This window comes from Coregonus lavaretus (genome assembly GCF_964263955.1).
Source record: "Coregonus lavaretus genome assembly, chromosome: 1".
Taxonomy (NCBI): Eukaryota; Metazoa; Chordata; class Actinopteri; order Salmoniformes; family Salmonidae; genus Coregonus; species Coregonus lavaretus.
Window position 1 is genome coordinate 17,824,086 of NC_139988.1, and position 18,849 is coordinate 17,842,934.

General features: G+C 42.5%; 3 protein-coding genes across 6 annotated transcripts in view; all 3 read left to right on the forward strand.

Annotated features, from left to right (window-relative positions):
* The first annotated feature begins 18 nt into the window (after positions 1–18).
* LOC311130108 (uncharacterized protein) lies at positions 19–6,039 on the forward strand. The gene is made up of 7 exons (XM_084162787.1): positions 19–105; positions 2,115–2,317; positions 2,429–2,530; positions 2,696–2,791; positions 2,919–3,029; positions 3,141–3,264; positions 3,377–6,039. The coding sequence occupies exons 1-7, from the start codon at positions 78–80 to the stop codon at positions 5,848–5,850; spliced, it is 3,138 nt and encodes a 1,045-aa protein (XP_084018913.1). The 5' UTR covers positions 19–77; the 3' UTR covers positions 5,851–6,039.
* Positions 6,040–6,359: 320 nt separating this feature from the next.
* LOC311131332 (diacylglycerol lipase-beta-like) lies at positions 6,360–15,079 on the forward strand. The gene is made up of 15 exons (XM_084164258.1): positions 6,360–7,106; positions 7,472–7,623; positions 7,810–7,984; positions 8,133–8,400; positions 8,491–8,613; positions 8,703–8,830; positions 10,611–10,737; positions 10,852–10,935; positions 11,042–11,119; positions 11,396–11,476; positions 11,569–11,696; positions 11,820–11,888; positions 12,471–12,543; positions 12,758–13,008; positions 13,901–15,079. Exons 1-15 carry the CDS (start codon positions 7,012–7,014, stop codon positions 14,094–14,096), a joined length of 2,028 nt encoding a protein of 675 aa, XP_084020384.1. The 5' UTR covers positions 6,360–7,011; the 3' UTR covers positions 14,097–15,079.
* Positions 15,080–15,381: 302 nt separating this feature from the next.
* The window catches only part of LOC311132102 (C-Jun-amino-terminal kinase-interacting protein 4-like), a 53,041-nt gene continuing 49,573 nt past the window's right edge, over positions 15,382–18,849 (forward strand). For 3 of the 4 annotated variants that reach the window (XM_084165291.1, XM_084165288.1, XM_084165289.1), the window contains exon 1: positions 15,405–16,030. In XM_084165291.1, the coding sequence (XP_084021417.1) occupies positions 15,731–16,030 (300 nt within the window). In that variant the 5' untranslated portion in view covers positions 15,405–15,730. Of the gene's footprint in view, positions 16,031–18,849 lie in introns of all 4 variants that reach the window. The other variant, XM_084165290.1, reaches the window with a different exon arrangement.

The following is an 18,849-nucleotide window of genomic DNA, read 5'->3' on the forward strand; positions in this document are numbered from 1 at the left end:
TTTGAGACCGGAAATTAATTTGATAAACCATCACCACAGTTTTTAAGTATCGATGTGACTGCAGCGAATACCACACGATGAGCGGACACATTTCAGAAAAAAATGGTAAAATGCAGTAGAATTTGTGATCATTCTGATCCAAACTAGTACAGAGAAGCTAGCTATCTAACATAGCTAACGTTAGCCAGTGAAGTTCACGTCTTTTTCTCTTTTGCTAGCCAGTGAAGTTCACGTCTTTTTCTCTTTGCTAAACTGGCGAACTGTCCGGGTCGAATTGCATTTCTTTTAGCAATGTGTTCCTTTACCAACGAACTCAAGCTAGCTAGTCATGTATTAGCTTAGCCACCACCCGCACCCATTTTTGCATTACTCATCGCAGCGGAGAACGACTGCCCCTTCTCAATAAAGCCACGAAGTTCAAGGCCAACCGCGGTACTGCAGGCTGTTGTTTCCAGAAAACAGGGCCTCATTTAGCACCCCGTGCCTAAATGTTTTACTAAATTCTGGAGTAAATGGAGATTGTAGAATTTGCCTCCTCCACAAATTGTTGGGATTTAAAGGTATAAATAGGCTTTTTAGCTACTTCCCCAGAGTCACATGAACTTGTGGATACAATTTGTATGTCTGTGTTCAGTATGAAGGAAGTTTGAGGTAATTTCGTGAGCCAATGCTAACTAGCGTTAGGGCAATCACTGGAAGAATATGGGTATCTGTTAGTTAGTTAGTTAACAGTTGCGGCACCGCGAGTTAGCAATTTATTTCAAATTGCTCGTTGAGACATAACAATTGTATCTAAGAGTTCATCTGACTCTGGGGAAGTACACGAATCGCCTCATTGCCAAAATCCCGAAGTATCGCTTTAACTGTTGCACACAACATGTATGCATGTTTTCATTGATACATGTTATGGTAACAAAAACGCCCTCATTTACTGAATGATTTTGAAACGGAATAGCAAATTTGATCACATTTCTGTAGAGGTGTGGGCAGAATATTTTAATCTTTTGCAGTTACTTTTTCAAACGAAATGCATGCCGCCTATAGCGAGTGACAAACTATGGCCTCTTATTCTGCAAGATGTGTCTATTGAACAATTTAAAAGTAAATGCTGCCTAAAGCCCACACTTCTATGCAAAAGGCGAATTGTTGTTCAATATTTTGTTTATTAGAAACACAATCATGTATTATCTCCTGCCTTGGTATAGGCTCTGAGATTAAATAGGCTATAATGTCGTGCTCCTATTGCACAGCAAAACTGTAGCCTACCCATACTGTCATAGGTTACCGGTCTATTTATTTTCGAGCATGGCTGGCTATTGAATGAGCGATTAATATATAGTAGCCTAACATTTGTTGTGGAGCGGGAATAAACAAGTCATGTCAGAAAAGGAGAGACATGCCCTGCAATATGATTATGATTTAGGCCTACATAATAAAAGTAAAATATATAATGATGATCTTACCAACGGCAAATGCATCTATCATTAGTCCTATGTTTAATGTTTTTATTAGCCTACCATTATAATTCCCATGCATCAAACACCTCCACATACTATAAAACATATTTTCGCATACTGAGAATGTGTCATGCGAGACTGCATTGTTTCCCGCTATTAAATCAAATCAAATTGTATTTGTCACATGCGCCGAATACAACAACAACCTTACCGTGAAATGCTTACTTACAAGCCCTTAACCAACAATGCAGTTTTAAGAAAATATTTACTAAATAAACTGAAGTTTAAAAAAATAATTTTAACTCCTCCCCATATCTAATTGATCAGCTGTTGTCAAAGACAAAATGAGTATGACATCTGGGCATTTAAAGTATACTAGATTTTGGAAATGTCGCATACTGTTACATTTTATTTTCTACTATTTAGGACGCATCCTAGAGTAGCTCAAAAAGGCATGCAATGTGTCCAAAAACTGTGTCATGAAGCAAGATGGTGATGTGCTAAAATGACACTTCCTGATCTTGAAATGCGCAACTTTCACATAGGAAACAGTGGGGTGGCGTCATCGATGGCTCAGTCTATGGTTCATCGGAACGGAATCAGTTGTAACAAAACTGGCATTGCTGTCCTCATCAAAACCAAATTCTCTGTTTTCAGGTCCCCCTCTTCCTCTCCCCTCTCTGCGCCTCATGGTCCCACCACTACGGCTGGTCTCAGCAGCCATCTGGCAAACGGTACAGCAGAGACAGGTGATGAATTATGGGATGCTGGAGGAGTTTGTTACCATGGTCACAGAGATGGTTCCAGAGCTTCTGAATCACAGTCAGAGGGCCCAACTTATTCTGGGTCTTCGAGCACGGGTGAGAGAGGGGGGTGGAGCTAGTGTTAATCAAACCTTTGGAAAGATGAGATGATCATATTTAATATTATTGTACCCACTACGTCTCCTGACTGGTTTGCTCTGCTTTCAGCTGGTCCTGGAGTTGTGTTGCTCCAAGCCGATCACAGACCTCCAGACCATTCAGCCACACCTGGACAGGATACAGACCCTCACACCTCTCTGGGGGACACAGGTGAGCTCCTTAGGGCAGAGACTCAGCTAATGTTTAAATCAGTCAGTCATAGACATATTTCTGATATGACAATGATACATTATGGCAAAAACATATGCAGACTAAATGACAAGCTATCATCTAGATGTCCTGATGAAGGCAACATGTTTATATTCTGTTTTTCAGGCGACTGATGCAGATGTAGGATTATCTGAATCAAACTTCCTGGGGCTGGTTCAAACCCTTCTGAAAGACCCAGATGAGAGAGAACATTTCTTCCAGGTCAGTGAGTATGTGGGTATGGAATCGCCGTGGGTCATTTCCACATGACTGCTGTGTATTTCAACAATTTAAATAATAATTTATTCTGAGATGTTTTCATAGCTCATATTTCTTTACTCTGTTTTAGGATGTTTTTCCTATAGAATTTGGTCCCAGTTATGACGAAGCCATCCAGAAACTAATGTGGCAATTTCTTTCGAGACTTGAGAAGCTACTTCCCGTATCAAGTTTCCAACAGGTACTAGTAGAAATAAACTAAAGTCATATAGAGGAACCATGGACTTGACACTTAAGCATTGTGGGAATTCTACCTATATTCCTTCTAACTCTGTATTCCTCATTGTGTAAGGCTTCCTCGCTGCTCGGCGATGTTCCCTCTGTTCTGGAGGAATGTGTTGAGTCTGTGTCTCACCCTCAAGAGCTGAAAACCCTGCTTCAATACCACAGAGACCTCGGCCAGCTGGACAACCATGGTAGGCATCTCTCACAGGACCCATGCATGATGTTGGCCAATCTTCTGTTGGGGACAGTGACATTTATTCTCTATTCAACCATTGTCTTTCATTTATCCTCTTCCTTTTATAGATACTCTGTCTTCCACCGATGGGGACTGCATTCTCTCAGCTCTCTGTCTCCCTCCTGTAGAAAGGGTGGTGATTGCAACAGAGCAGACAGAATCAGAAACACAGGTTTCATCCTTGAATGTCTTCATGGATACATTCACCAAAGAGTTGGAGGTGGACTCTGCAACACTGACAGAGTACACAGAGATGGAACCGGGGACAAGTATGGATGTAGTAGAAAGAGAGGAGAGCGTGGAATGTGAGAGAAAGGAAAATGAAGAGGAGGAGGAGGAGGAGGAGGAGGATGCAGAGTTTGTTGACCCAGAGACTGAAGAGGTGGAACCAGTGTATGAAACAGTGATGGTTTTAGGGGAAGATGGGAAGATGAAGCCTTTAGTCAAAAAGAATAAGCTCAAAAGGCACAAAAGAGAGATAATTGATGCCAGTGGCATGCCTCATGGAAAGACACACAGAGAACCTAACCTTGCACAAATGAAAAGCATAGACCTGTCTGATAGGATCATATCGTCCATGCTTCACAAGCCCTCAGTGGAGCTACAAAGGATTAACACCACTAACCTGACATTGCCCTTAAGACCAGTGAGAAGAAACAGGGGGCATAAGATGAAGACATTGCTAGCACGAGAACGGAAACAAACCAAGACTGAATTTTCAGAAGAGAAGCGCCGTGTCTGCAAAAGAGTTAAAACACCCCAAAACCCCAATATGTGCACAGTGTGTGGACGCGTCTTATCCCGCTGTTCAGACATGAAAAAGCACATGCAGACCCATAACAACGGTCGCACCTATCAATGTCGCAATTGTCAGAAGACTTTCAAGCACTTGTACACTTTGCAAACTCACAGAAAGTCATGTCTGTTTGGAACTGGGCAACAAGAGGAGGTTCCCTCTGGAGAGGGCAGTAGTGCTCCGGTTACTACGTGTGAGGCAGAATTCGCACAATCCTCCATAGATCGTAGAACGTGCAAGGTGTGCGGCAAGATTGTGCATCGCATTGGATACTTGAGTACCCACATGAAGATTCACTCAGAGAATCGCCACTATTCACTCGGAGAAGCGAAAACAGTCCAGAAACCGTCACCTGAGGGAGGGGACACAGAGCCGTCCAGTGGTCTTCCTCTTGAGGCAAAACCTGAGGACAGTGACTCGTCCTCCACCAGTACACCCCAGGACCCGTCTTACGACCCAGAACACAGCCAGACCAAAAGACCCAAGTGTTCCAGCACAGCAAAGAAGCCTAACCGAAAAACTTTCCAAAAACGTATGTGCCTTATTTGTGGTAAATGCGTGACTGCTGGAGCCTTTGAGTATCACATGAGAACTCACTCAGGCGAGCGTCCTTTCTCCTGCCCTCATCCTCAGTGTGGGATGAAGTTTATACACAGCGGAGGTTTGAGGGCCCATCTCAGACGATATTGCAAGGTTCAGACAGTTGACGCTTCTGAGCTCGACAGCTTCGACATACGTTTTGAGTGTGACAAATGTGAGAAGACATTCACGATCCAATCAAAACTGAGGAAACACAAACTTATCCACGGCCCGCTCTACTGCGCAGGTTGCAGAAAGGTATTGCCCGACTTAGAAACTTTAACCAGACACAAGCTCTGGCACAGGCCCGTTCAGTGCAGCATGTGTGAGGAGAGCTTCATGCTCACAAACCTTAGAACGCACTATCTGGATGTCCATAAGTTCAGCGGGCCGTTCGTCTGCACCCACTGTCCGAAAAGCTACAAGAAGTTCCATTCCCTCATCAAACACGAGATGGTTCACACCGGGAACCTCCCCTTACAGTGCTCCCAGTGTCCAAAGAGATTCATCTACAATTACGACCTAGTCGAACACGAGAAAAGGCACTCTGACGACAGGCCTTGTCTTTGCTGGGAGTGTGGCAAGGCCTTTTATACCAACATTGACCTGAAACAACACATGCAAAATAGCCATGGTGAAAAATCCACAGAGTTTCGTTTTCCGTGCCGCCATTGTGGGAAACCTTTCAGGCTTAGTAATTCCCGTGCGAACCACGAGAAGACTCAGCACGGCGGGGTGCGTTACCCGTGTACGTACTGTGGTAAGCAGTTTGTTTGTGCAGATTCGTTGAAAAGGCATGATCTGATTCACACGGGGGAGAGGCCTTTTAAATGCAATCATAAGAATTGCGTTAAAGCTTTCAGGTCGAGAGCTGAACTGAAGATACACATGAGATACCATACTGGAGAACGGCCGTTCAAGTGCAAGGACTGTGGAAAGGGCTTTGTTCAAGCCAATTTTCTCACTACGCACTACCGGACTCATACAGGGGAGAAGCCGTATTCATGTTCCCTCTGTGACAAACGCTTTAACTACCATGACTCCCTGAAGAGACACATGTCTACACACTCAAACGAGAAGCCTTATAAATGCCTGGATTGTGGAAAAGCTTTCGAACGTAAAACGCTGTTGAATGTACATCAACGATCATGTACATCACAGTATTGAAATGTTAATTTTGTGCTTAAGATAAAATAAGATGTGTACAGAGTTTATAAGATCGTGGCCTGATAAATAATTTCCCTGTTTAGTTTTTTTATTTAACACGGTCAGTCAATCTGTAAATGTTCTTCCTTTTCATATTACTGCAGTTATACTTTTCTTCCATAAGTGAAATTTAAATAAAAGTAGAATACAATACATAATTGGAGTTGTATGGTTTTGTGTATGTGTAACCATGGTCCTTCAGTCACTCTCCTTGCCTCATCAGCTACATTGCACACACAGCCAGTCTATAAAAATAATTGAGTATCTAAGTATTTTTACATTGTCTTGTGCTTAGAACACAAAACAATGTAAAAGTACTTGGAGACTAAATTATTTTTCTTATGAAAACGCCATAGTAACATAGAATTAGCTAATTGAATACATTCATTAAATCCCATGAACATCATGGAAGTCTGCAAATGATAGACGACCGAAGTGGAACTGATATTCACAGCACATCGTTTGACAGGGGTCTTTTAACAGTCGGACACAATCACAAGAATAAGAAACATTTCGAGCAGCCTCTGAGTAGCTTTGTTGTTTGCTTCTATACTGTACTGTCAGCTATATTAATCAATATTTTTGGGAGCTTTTTACTTTTCCTCAGAAATGTATAAACCCACGTTGACGATGGCTTCCAGGAATTTTCCTGAAATGAAATGACAGGTCAAGCTGGTGCGCAATCGCAGTATCGTTAGCGGACTGCTTGCTAAATTAGCTAGCATATCGAATTCAACGGAGCAAAATAATCTAGCTGGTTTTTAAACAAATCCGTGACATTACAATTAGATTGTTAAGAAGTGTGCGGTAATTTCGCTATAAACGGGCTCTTACAATTGCGGCAGGGGACATTCTAGCTAGCTAAGTGCGTTAGTCTAAATTCGAGAGCAGGCGAATGTCAACAAATGAACGACGTTCCCTTGGCTTTACATCAACAACAATAATTGGACGATCGAGGGTGTTGCGAAATGGAAATCTTAAAAAAGTAGTATTGCTTCACCCAGAGATAACAATTCAGAATTGCCAACGCTGGCCAGTTAGTAAGCTGTTTACTTTTACTAGCTAGCTAGCAAGGTATTTCTCTCTTTACTGACAGTGACTTTACTGTAGCTTTCTGTCAAGATGCCTGGAATGGTGGCGTTTGGCCGGCGTTGGGGAATTGCGAGCGACGATCTGGTCTTCCCCAGCTCCTTTGAGCTGTTCGTCAGGGTTCTATGGTAAGTGTTGTTGCCACACAATTAAAACTTGATCTATCAAACGTGAGCTCGACATTATTGGGACGATATTTAAAGGGAGGGATGATGCATAAGTGTTGTCATATACCACGTGCATTATTAAAGACGGCTGTCAGTAGTAATAGCTACATAGATCCCACACTCTGTAGCAACTAACAGGACAGCAGCTGAAGGCCTATTCTCTCCTCTTGGTTTTTATTTATTTTATTAGAAAATGTTATCATCCTTGCTGTGCCCAACCCACAACCACACCCTTCCAAAGGTTGCTGCATTGACCTCTGCTGGTATTGCATTGATGTGTTTTAATGAGCTAAATAATCTATACATACCTCTGTCCTGCCCTACAGGTGGATAGGGACACTGGCGCTGTACACTCTCCATAAGGGGAAGTTTGACTGTGCTGGTGGGAGAGTTCTACACAGCTACCTGGTGGTTCTGCTCGTCCTGTTGGCTTTCATCATCCTGTCTCTATGTGCCATCGTCTATGTCAGCGCTCAAGGTGAATCCGGCACACTTACTGTTATGATACGATGAGAGGAATTTACATTAGTTATTGGTGTGATATGTTATTTTTTTGTTTTACCACTCATAGTAATATATAAAAAAAATAAACAGGTCTGTTTATCATAATAACATATGACATCATCAACATGGAACTAATCTCTTATTGTCTTTGTTTCCTTAGGGACTATCACTAACCCAGGCCCGCGGCGCTCCATCCCGGTGCTGGTATACTTGCGGGCGATGCTGTACGTCCCTGAGCTGATCTGGGCCATCCTGGGGGCCATCTGGGTGTCTGATGACAGCCAGGGCTGTCAGCCTGCTGAGGTGGGGGCCGTCATTGCTGCAGTGGTCGCCAGGTGGGTGGGAAGAACTCGTTCTTTCTGAATATATACTGTGGAATGTTTACGTGTGGTTAAGGGCAACACATATAGGCCTACATGCCCCATGAAAACACATTGGCAGTTTACATGATGTGAAACATTCTCCCATCGCCCTCTCTGGCAGTTGGATCTTGCTGCTGTCGACGGGGGTGGGGGTCCTGTTTGTGTTTGACCCGCTGGGCAGCAGCCATCCTGGGCCTCAGTCCCAGGAGCAGCTGGGGGTAAGGGACCTGGAGAGCAGTCAGGGCTCCCAGCTCCTGTCCACTGCCCGCTCCGTGGCTGTCAGGGTCTGGGAGAGCAGGCTGAGGCTCCTCTGTTGCTGTCTGCCTCGGGATGAGAGCCACAGAGCTGCCTTCTCCAGCATAGCTCAGCTTGTCAGTGGATTCTTCTCGGTAAGTAAAGGAAACAGGGTGTGTGTACGCGCATACGCATCTTGTTCAGATTTTTTAACTAATCATGTTTTCTTTGTGTGTGTATTGTAGGATACAGACCTGGTTCCCAGTGACATCGCTGCAGGTCTGGCTCTGCTACACCAGGAGCAGGATAAGATGGAGCAGTGTAGAGATCCAGACGAGGTCCTATCTCACAGCCCCTCATCACCTATCGTAAGTACTGGAGTCAGTCAATTAATCAGTGAGTCTTTCCAATCAGTCAATCAATGAATCAGTTGCCTTGGCGTGTGTGTTTTCCACAGGCGGAGGATCTTGAGGCAGAGCTGGAGAAGGCAGCCCACTGTATGCAATTTGCTGTAGCTGCATATGGCTGGCCCATGTATGTCTACTCCAACCCTCTCACCGGAGCCTGCAAACTCAGCGGGGACTGGTAAGACTGTGACACCTCTAATTTAACGTGCTCATCCTCATCGATTTTTGAGCCGGGGTGTGAAAGTAATTTGTCCTACATATTTGTTAACAGCATTATCAAGAGCAGTGGACATCAGTGTATTAAACACCAAATACATGAACAAAAACACAAGCACACATACACTACCAGTCAAAAGTTTGGACACACCTACTCATTCAAGGGTTTTTCTTTATTTTTTACTATTTTCTACATTGTAAAATAATAGTCAATATATCAAAATTATGAAATAACACATATGGAATCATGTCGTAACCAAAAAAGTGTTCAACAAATCAAAATATATTTTATATTTGAGATTCTTCAAATAGCCACCCTTTGCCTTGATGACAGCTTTGCACACTCTTGGCATTCTCTCAACCAGCTTCACCTGGAATGCTTTTCCGACAGTCTTGAAGGAGTTCCCACATATGCTGAGCACTTGTTGGCTGCTTTTCCTTCACTCTGCCGTCCGACTCATCCCACACCATCTCAATTTGGTTGAGGTCGGGGGATTGTGGAGGCAAGGTCATCTGATGCAGCACTTCATCACTCTCCTTCTTGGTCAAATAGCCCTTACACAGCCTGTTGGTGTGTTGGGTCATTGTCCTGTTGAAAAACAAATGATAGTCCCACTAAGCTCAAACCAGATTGGTATGGCGTATCGCTGCAGAATGCTGTGGTAGCCATGCTGGTTAAGTTTGCCTTGAATTCTAAATAAATCACAGACAGTGTCACCAGCAAAGCACCCCCACACCATAACACCTCCTCCTCCATGCTTTACGGTGGGAACTACACATGTGGAGATCATCAATTCACCCACACTGCGTCTCACAAAGACACGACGGTTGGAACCAAAAATCTCAAATTTGGACTCCAGACCAAAGGACACATTTCCACCGGTTTAATGTCCATTGCTCGTATTTCTTAGCCCAAGCAGGTCTCTTCTTCTTATTGGTGTCCTTTAGTAGTGGTTTCTTTGCAGCAATTCGACCATGAAGGCCTGATTTACACAGTACCCTCTGAACAGTTGATGTTGAGATGTGTCTGTGACTTGAACTCAGTAAAGCATTTATTTGGGCTGCAATTCCTGAGGCTGGTAACTCTAATGAAGTTATCCTCTGCAGCAGAGGATAACTTCAGAGGTCTGGGTCTTCAATTCCTGTGGCGGTCCTCATGAGAGCCAGTTTCATCATAGCGCTTGATGGTTTTTGACATTTTCCGTATTTACTGAACTTCATTCAAAGTAATGATGGACTGTCGTTTGTCTTTGCTTATTTGAGCTGTTCTTGCCATAATATGGACTTGGTCTTTTACCAAATAGGGCTATCTTCTGTATACCCCCCTACCTTGTCACAACACAACTGATTGGCTCAAATGCATTAAGAAGGAAAGAAATTCCAGAAATTAACTTTTAAGAAGGCACACCTGTTAATTGAAATGCATTCCAGGTGACTACCTCATGAAGCTGGTTGAGAGAATGCCAAGAGTGTGCAAAGCTGTCATCAAGGCAAAGGGTGGCTATTTGAAGAATCTCAAGTATAAAATATATTTTGATTTGTTTAACACTTTTTCGGTTACTACATGATTCCATATGTGTTATTTCATAGTTTTGATGTCTTCACTATTATTCTACAATGTAAAAAATAAAGAAAAACCCTTGAATGAGTAGGTGTGTCCAAACTTTTGACTGGTACTGTATGTACTGTAAACACGTAAATGTACTGTAAACACCTATATGCCAATATACTGTGTGTTTCAGCTGTAAGACCCAGTCTGCTGAGTATGACATTGTCGGAGGAGACAATATGGGCTGCCATTTCTCCTCCATCCTCCACAGCACCGGCCTACAGTACAGAGACTTCATCTACGTTAGCTTTCACAACCAGGTACTTCGACTCAGGGCAAATCTCAAGTGAGATCCTATTCCCCCCATTAGTGTCCTGCCTGTTGGCCCGTATTGAATTCTCTAGTACTGATAAATATAACTCTGTCTGTTCCAGATCTATGAGATTCCGTTCTTCGTGGCTCTGGACCATAAGAGAGAGGCAGTACTGGTGGCTATCAGAGGAACACTGTCACTCCGGGTGAGACTTATCATCTCTATCTATCTATCTTATCTAACTTATCTATCTTATCCATCTTATCTATCTAATCAATGTCTTTCACTAGTTAATGTACATTTCTGTGTAGGATTTGCTGACTGACCTGTCTGCAAACTGTGAGAACCTGCCAGTAGAGGGAGTGTCAGGAACATGCTATGCTCACAAGGTGGGTGGAATAATCACATTACATATACATTTTACTCAGTTAGCAGACGCTCTCATCCAGAGCGACTTACAGTAGTGAGTGCATACTTTTTCGTACTGGCCCCCGTGGGAATAGAACCCACAACCCTGCCGTTGCAAGCGTCACACATTACCAACTGGGCCACGGGACCAAACTTAACTTATTTTATTGAGCTTTACTTTCTTACAATTTCTATCAGAACATAAATAATTTCCAAAGGACATGTTAGACGTGAGCTGTAACCACTGTGTTCCACAGGGCATGTCTCAGGCAGCCAGCTACATCTGTAAGAAACTCCTCAACGACGGCATTCTAAACCAGGCTTTCACCATCGCACCTGTAAGAACACTTACCTTTCCTCTTTCAGAGAAATTACATTAGTTGTATATAACTTTAAAAGCACTAACTGTGTGTGTGTGTTTTTTTTTCAGGAGTACAAGCTAGTCATCACAGGCCACAGTCTTGGAGGGGGTACAGCCTCTCTCCTGGCCGTTCTATTACGGAGCTCCTTCCCCACCCTAAAGTGTTATGCCTTCTCTCCACCAGGGGGACTCATGAGGTAACAAGTTCAACACACGTAAAAAAAATTATGCATGCTTAGCATTACATCAAGCGTCGATTTAAGTTGGTGTAATGTACATAATATTAGTCAGATCGATTTCCTTCTGTGCTCTCTCTGCAGTAAAGCCCTGGCTGATTACTCCAAGGAGTTTGTAGTGTCTGTGGTGCTGGGGAAGGACTTGGTGCCAAGGTGAGGAGGAGAGGAGCCCCCCCCCCCAACTCAGACAAATTGTTTCCCTGAAACAAACTGTGTTCTATTAATGAGTTTCTGTTATGAGTTTCTCACTATTGGACATTATTATACTAGTACACACAGTGGACCAGGATAGGGACTGGGAAACTCTTGTTGCGTGAGTGCATGTAATAATAATAATAATAGTATTATAATAATAATAATATGGGCCATTTAGCTGATGCTTTTTATCTAGCGACTTAGTCATGCGGGCATACATTTTACGTATGGGTGGCCCCGGGAATCGAACCCACAACCCTAGCGGTGCATGCTCTAGGACCATGCATGTGTCAGTGTGTCAACTCCAGTGGAAAGTCCTGATTTCTGAGTCTGAATGTGAAAGGGCTGTGGTGTACGATGGAGATGATATATTTAGGATCTGTCCCCTTATTACAGGCACACAGAAAATGGGAGCAACTCCCCCGCCCTCTCAAACTATTTTCTCTCTCTGAGTTAGAGTTCAAGTGCTTGTTCTGTGTTTTGTTGAAAGGCTGCACAGATTTAATTCATTTTTCCTCTCTCTCCACCTCCATCTCTCAGGTTGAGTTATCCCAACATGGAGGACTTGAAGAGGAGAATACTGAAAATGGTTTCTAATTGCAATAAGCCCAAGGTGAGAACATTATCATTCAAATCCAAAATTAAGTTTATTATGAGTAAAATTATTTGGGCAGAATCCTAACTTTGGAGAGGGACCCTGATGATGTCTGATGACTTCTCTTTTCTCTCTCTCTCTCTCTCTCTCTCTCTCTCGCTCTCTCTCTCTCGCTCTCTCTCGCTCTCTCTTGCTCTCTCTCTCTCTCTCTCCCTCCCTGTCCCCCTCTCAGTACCGTATCCTGCTCCAGGGCTGTTGGTATGAGTTGTTTGGGGGAGAGCCTGATGACTTCCCTACTGAGATGGACAACAGACGGGAGGAGGAGCTTAACCAACCGCTTTTGGGGGAGGAGTCACTGCTGATTCGCGGCTCATCATCCTATCAAGGCCTGTCTTCCGAGGACTCGCCTGTACACTGCGCCCACCTGCCACTTTACTTACCGGGACGTATACTGCACATTACAGAGGACGGGCCGTCACGGAGGTGTGTATGAGGCACACACACAAATTAAAGGAGACATTTACTTTTTACAACCAGATCTGTATTTTGGCATGTTATAGAAGTGTTCAGACACTTGTTTTTGAGAAACTTACCCCAAACCAGCGAGACTTCCTCATCCTCGTTGTGCAGTATGGGCGCTCGAACAAAACATGAACAAAAGCTCCAAAAACACCCAAATACATGCTTTTAGAAACGGAAACACTCTCAGTATAGTGATGCAGGTCTTCCATTTTGTCACTCCCTCCATTCTCCACACGGCTACACAGAGAATGGAACTGCTATATAGTGGAAACTGCTCGAGTCTTACAAAATGGAAATAACGTTACTGATTAAGTTCAGAATTACACAATTTTGGTTGTAAAAAAAAAAAAGTTACCTTTGAAATCATCACTTTATGTCTTAATAAATCACTGTGTGTTTAGTTATTGAAAATAACTCAAAAATATATTTTTTATCATTTATTTCCCTGAGCCTCCTTTGGTTCTTGAAATGCTCAGGCTGATTGTGTGGGCGTTAGGAAACAAATTTGAAGATATTTACATACACAACCCTGTGGTCTAGAGTCCACCCCCTTGCCCAGATGAATAGTCATTGGTCTATTATAATCAGATCACATTGTGACGTCATGTTGGCCCAAAGTTCCATTCATCTGAACAGGCTGAAATTCCAGGATTGTTTTCAAACAGCTCTTACATAAAAAGGGCATTGTTATCATTTTCAGAATTTATTTTGACCTCATAGTGGAAATATGAAGAAAAACAGGAAAATCACGTTTCTAACTGCACTGCCCCTTTAAGTACATTACATCCATGTCTGCCTTTATCATTGACCAAAGTCCTCCACTTTTTCTTCCCTCCTTCATCCCTCCTCCTAGGTCCTGTTTTTCCCAGGTGCGTTACCGGGCAGAGTGGTCCAGTGAAACGGCATTCCGGAGTGTTCTCATCAGTCCCAGGATGATCGCCGACCACATGCCTGACGCTGTGCTCTGGTCGCTTCGCAGTCTGACGCAGGACAGGCCCTTCAACCTCTGCCCCTCGTCGCTTAGCAACAGCCACCTCAACGTCATATGAGTCACACTGCTACACACACACACACACACACACCTGGACAGGACAAGCCTGACTGTCTTTCGCTAGGCTGACCCCATTCTGTCCCCAGTCCTTCTGTTCCAGTCCCATTTCTTCCTTCCCCCTGTCCACTGTCTTAAGTCCCCCCAGCTTCTGTCCCTGTTTTGTCCCCACCCCATGTGGGGGGCCTCAACAGCCAAGTCAAAGGGACAAGACAATTAGTCATCAATAAAAGGAATGTGCAGGACTGTCTCACTATGACTTTGGAAAGAAGGTTGCAATTTGATTATTTATTTATGTAGTCATCATTTGTTGCCATTTCATTGGTTATTGCTTTCTTCTTTTGAGTAATTCCATGAACAACTGTCATTGTCATTAACATAAATTGTGCTTTGTGTACAGAGTTAGATAGCATTGCAGTGTTACTGTAATTCCAAAAATGTACATTCAGATTTTATTTTTATTATTTTTTAGGTTGCTGGTTTTGAGGAGATTATTATTTGTTGATTGTGTAACTGTGGTTTGTCTTTGTCCTGTGCTGAATGTCTGAGACTTGAGGTAGAAGTTGTCCTGCACCACAGATCTAAGATCAGATTATCCTCCCACTAACCATTAGGGTGATTAACAATATCTGACCCTGTATAAGTAGTTGGGGAAAACTTCTACCTACTCAAAAATCAGGGTGAATAGTGCCTATGCATCGCAGAACAATAAGTCTCACCAATACTCTCAATGCTTGACCAGTGTTTTGTTTTGCCCCTTGTATGCAGAACTAGTAGTGCATGAAACAAATGAGTTAATTGGCATGAAAAAAAATTGCTCCAGTTTCATAACACATTTTCTGTTAACTTGCTATTTACATATTACATTATCAGGTAATTCAACATTGATGACAGAAAGTCAAAGTAATGTAATAGTTTACATCCTGAATCGTGTATTATTTAGTTTGATGACCATCGATACAAATAAAAACATGTCACAAGTCATGTTTCTGTAGTTATTTTTGTATCTGGAGGCAGCTTAAATTATTTATCAAACATTTGCAAAGTCCCCAAGCTGTTTTTCTAGACTACCTGTTGAGTTAAAACAACAGTGCCGTGATGAGGCACATCGAATAAAGATGTCCAATTACAGATATGACCTATACTGATGGGGACAGTGCTATTGAATGAAAACACTGGCACAAATTACAAAATGTTTCCAAAATATAAAAAAGGATGACGTTTTCTCCCCTCGATCCCTCCCTCCCAGCCGTCTTTTAGCATGTGACGTCAGCATGACGGGGGCCAGTCTACAACACAGAAGCTCATCTGTTGGGAAGTCGGGATGACAACTGTAGAAAGCGGAGCTAAGTAGCTAGCTAGCGAAATACTTTTCTATTTAGCCCCCTTGTAAGTCAACCGTCCATAGGAGAAAGGGACCGCAACTTGTTGAAAGTCGTTTATTTTGCTCTTTTGTTTATTTTCTCCGTAGCTAATGGTAGCGCGGTTATATTTTAGGGACATTATTTGGTCTCGCTGCACCACAGAAATATAAGGTGGGTTGCTGCTGGCAAGCTTTCCCAAGTAGCGACGCGTAGCTTTTTCCTCCGCTACTGTTAGCCCGCTAGCTGGCGAGAAGAGAGGGGGACAAGAAAAATGGAGTTGGACGATGGCGTTCTTTACCAGGACGACTCTGGCAGTTCGGCGATGATGTCCGAACGGGTGTCTGGTCTGGCGAGCTCCATTTACCGAGAGTTTGAACGGTTGATCTGTCAGTACGACGAGGACGTTGTGAAAGAACTCATGCCGCTTGTCGTCGCTGTGTTGGAGAACTTGGACTCGGTGTTCGCGGAGAACCAGGAGCACGAAGTCGAGTTAGAGCTTCTGAAAGAGGACAACGAACAACTTGTTACCCAGTATGAACGGGAGAAATCGCTCAGAAAATCTACAGAAGAGGTGGGTTTGAGTCATCGACTGTCAAAGAAAGAGGGAAAGAAGGACTCGAGTTCGCAGACAGACTACGAGGCTGATGGGAAAAGCTTTGCATGCTACTGCTAGACCACTAAAGTTAGTTTTGACAGTTCAAGCACAAAGTAATATTCCACAACAAGCAGTACATACAGTATTGACTTGTTATTTCAATAGGCAAAGGCTACTGACTAGAATCTGGGTTTATAATTGCAATTCAACTTTGCCATGGTTTGCTGAGCTAGATGCAGGTAGCCTATAGCCCCTGATAGGCTAGCATCTCATTTCAGGGAAAAGTCCACAATGAAACTGACATTAAATGTGGAGAATGTTACATTTGCGATAGAGCTGTGACCATTTACATTTTACATTTGATCACAATTGATAACTTTCAATTTAATTAATTAAACATGGCCCTTAATAATTGCATAATAACACAAGGCTACAACAAACTGAAGTTTGTATGAAAAAAAAAAAGTTAAAAAAAAAAGTATGCTCTGGATAAGAGTGTCTGCTAAATGACTAAAATGTAAAGTTATAAACTATTTATTGAATCCGTTTGCCAGCTCCAGGTAGGTTACACAAGTGGCACAAATTGATTTGCAATGACTCCAGGGATATCATCATTTCAACATATTTATTGTATCAAATGATAGGCTACAGTAACCTACAATGGCAATGAAATTAATAGCCTACTTGATGGCCAACAGATGCAAAAGTATCGTTCTCCACATTTAATGTCAGTTTCATTGTGGACTTCCCCCCCATAACAGAAGCACGCGAGGGAGTTCCATAACTTCCATTCAAATTTCCACTTCCATTTAAAATATTACACACGCAGCGCTCGAGACCCAAGAATACCACCTCTGAGCGAATGTATCTAAAGCGCTCTAGTGTCTAAAGTTGTTATATCAGTTCTAGAGCTTTTAATATGTTTTATTGAAAAAGGATTGGAAATGGGTGTCTCCATAATGACCAATCTAAATAGCTTACCTGCGACTGGTAAGAAGTTGCCACGGCGTGTGCTGCTCTATCCGTGACTCAGCTGCCTGCTGCAGAACTCTCTCAACCCTCACTCACTCACTCACTCACTCACTCACTCACTCACTCACTCACTCACTCACTCACTCACTCACTCACTCACTCAGTAACAGCCTGCCTCACTGCCTGATAGTCAGCAGCAGCAGGTTATATACATTTTTTAAAAATTGTTTAAAAATAAGAGAAATGCCATGGCGGCCGCAGTGCAATTTAGAAGTAGCCCAAAAACCCGCAACCTGCGACAATACATTTTCACCCGCGACATCGTTTTCAAATTATGCCAATTTGGCAAGAAAACCACAGACATGGCAACCCTGGCTGTAAGTATGGCTAGGTTCAAGCTTTCTGGCTAGAGACATTTGTCTGGTTGACTTGCTTCTGTCTTTTCTCTCACTTTCATACACAGACCAAAATCCCACTAATTTACCATGCTTGCATTTTATACCAGCTTTTTCATATATCTGAAAGGGGTAAGGTGTAAAAACCATGGAAAATGAAAAACCACCTAAACCCATTTCAGACAGAAGATGTTATATTACGTGCAAAAAAATATAAGGCAATGTTTGACCCCATTTCAAGCAGGCCCTTATTTACCACTTTGTTGCAGGTGTACATGCCCCTTTTATACATATCAGTGGGTAACTGGCAAATTGGGAGGGGTGGGGGTTTAACAATGGGGTCTGTTTGCATGTCAAAGTAGGGAAATGTTATACAATGGAAGTGTTCATGAATTTACCAGCAAAAAAAGCAGAGAACCATTCACACCCAATACCTGTATTTTGGTTATAGGATCTGTGAAAATGCAGGAATCATGACTAGGTTTTTAGGCAGTGGTGTAGAGTACTTAAGTAAAAATACTTCTTAAGTAGTTTTTTTGGGTATCTGTACTTTACTATTTATATTTTTGCCAACTTTCACTTCACTACATTCCTAAAGAAAATAATGTACTTTTTACTCCATACATTTTCCCTGACACCCAAAAGTGCTCATTACATTTTGACAGGAAAATGGTCCAATTCACACACTTATCAAGAGAACATCCCTGGTCATCCCTACTGCCTCTGATCTGGCGGAGTCACTAAACACAAATGCTTAATTTGTAAATTATGTCTGAGTGTTGGAGTGTGCCCCTGGCTATCCGTCAATAAAAATAAACAAGAAAATTGTGCCGTCTGGTTTGCTTAAAATAAGGAATTTGGAATGGTTTATACTTTCACTTTTGATACTTAAGTACATTTTAGCAATTCCATTAACTTTTAATACTTAAGTATATTTAAAACCAAATACTTTTCGACTTTTACTCAAGTAGTATTTTACTGGGTGACTTTCACTTTTACTTGTCATGTTCTATTAAGGTATCTTTACTTTTACTCAAGTATGACAATTTAGTACTTTTTCCACCACTGTCTTTAGGTGGCATTTAATTTACCATGTATTTTACCCCTTATCCCTTTCAGATATACGAAAAAGCTGGTATAAAAAGCAGGAATGGTAAATTATTGGGATTTTGGTTTGTGTATGGAAGTGAGAGGAAAGACCTACGGGTATTTCCACGGTAACAGAATGATGCTGAGGCTCAGATTTTTCACTTTAAAATGAATGTCAAACCAAAACCTTTATTTTCACAGACCATGTAACCAAAATACAGGTGTCGGGTCTGTGTGAATGGTTCTCTGCTTTTTGCAGATAAATTCATGAACACTTCCATTTAACACCTCCTACCTGCAAGTAAGGGTCAGTTTGAGATGGGGTCGTATTAACCTTGC

What these genes read in the sequence shown, in the direction of transcription:
- LOC311130108 (XM_084162787.1), top strand. Translation starts at nt 78, where the DNA reads ATGAGCGGACACATTTCAGAAAAAAATG. An exon ending in TTCTGGGTCTTCGAGCACGG is followed by an intron (nt 2,318 to 2,428) that starts GTGAGAGAGGGG and finishes CTCTGCTTTCAG; the next exon opens with CTGGTCCTGGAGTTGTGTTG. An exon ending in CACCTCTCTGGGGGACACAG is followed by an intron (nt 2,531 to 2,695) that starts GTGAGCTCCTTA and finishes TCTGTTTTTCAG; the next exon opens with GCGACTGATGCAGATGTAGG.
- LOC311131332 (XM_084164258.1), top strand. Translation starts at nt 7,012, where the DNA reads ATGCCTGGAATGGTGGCGTTTGGCCGGCGTTGGGGAATTGCGAGCGAC. An exon ending in CGTCTATGTCAGCGCTCAAG is followed by an intron (nt 7,624 to 7,809) that starts GTGAATCCGGCA and finishes TTGTTTCCTTAG; the next exon opens with GGACTATCACTAACCCAGGC. An exon ending in ACGTTAGCTTTCACAACCAG is followed by an intron (nt 10,738 to 10,851) that starts GTACTTCGACTC and finishes TGTCTGTTCCAG; the next exon opens with ATCTATGAGATTCCGTTCTT.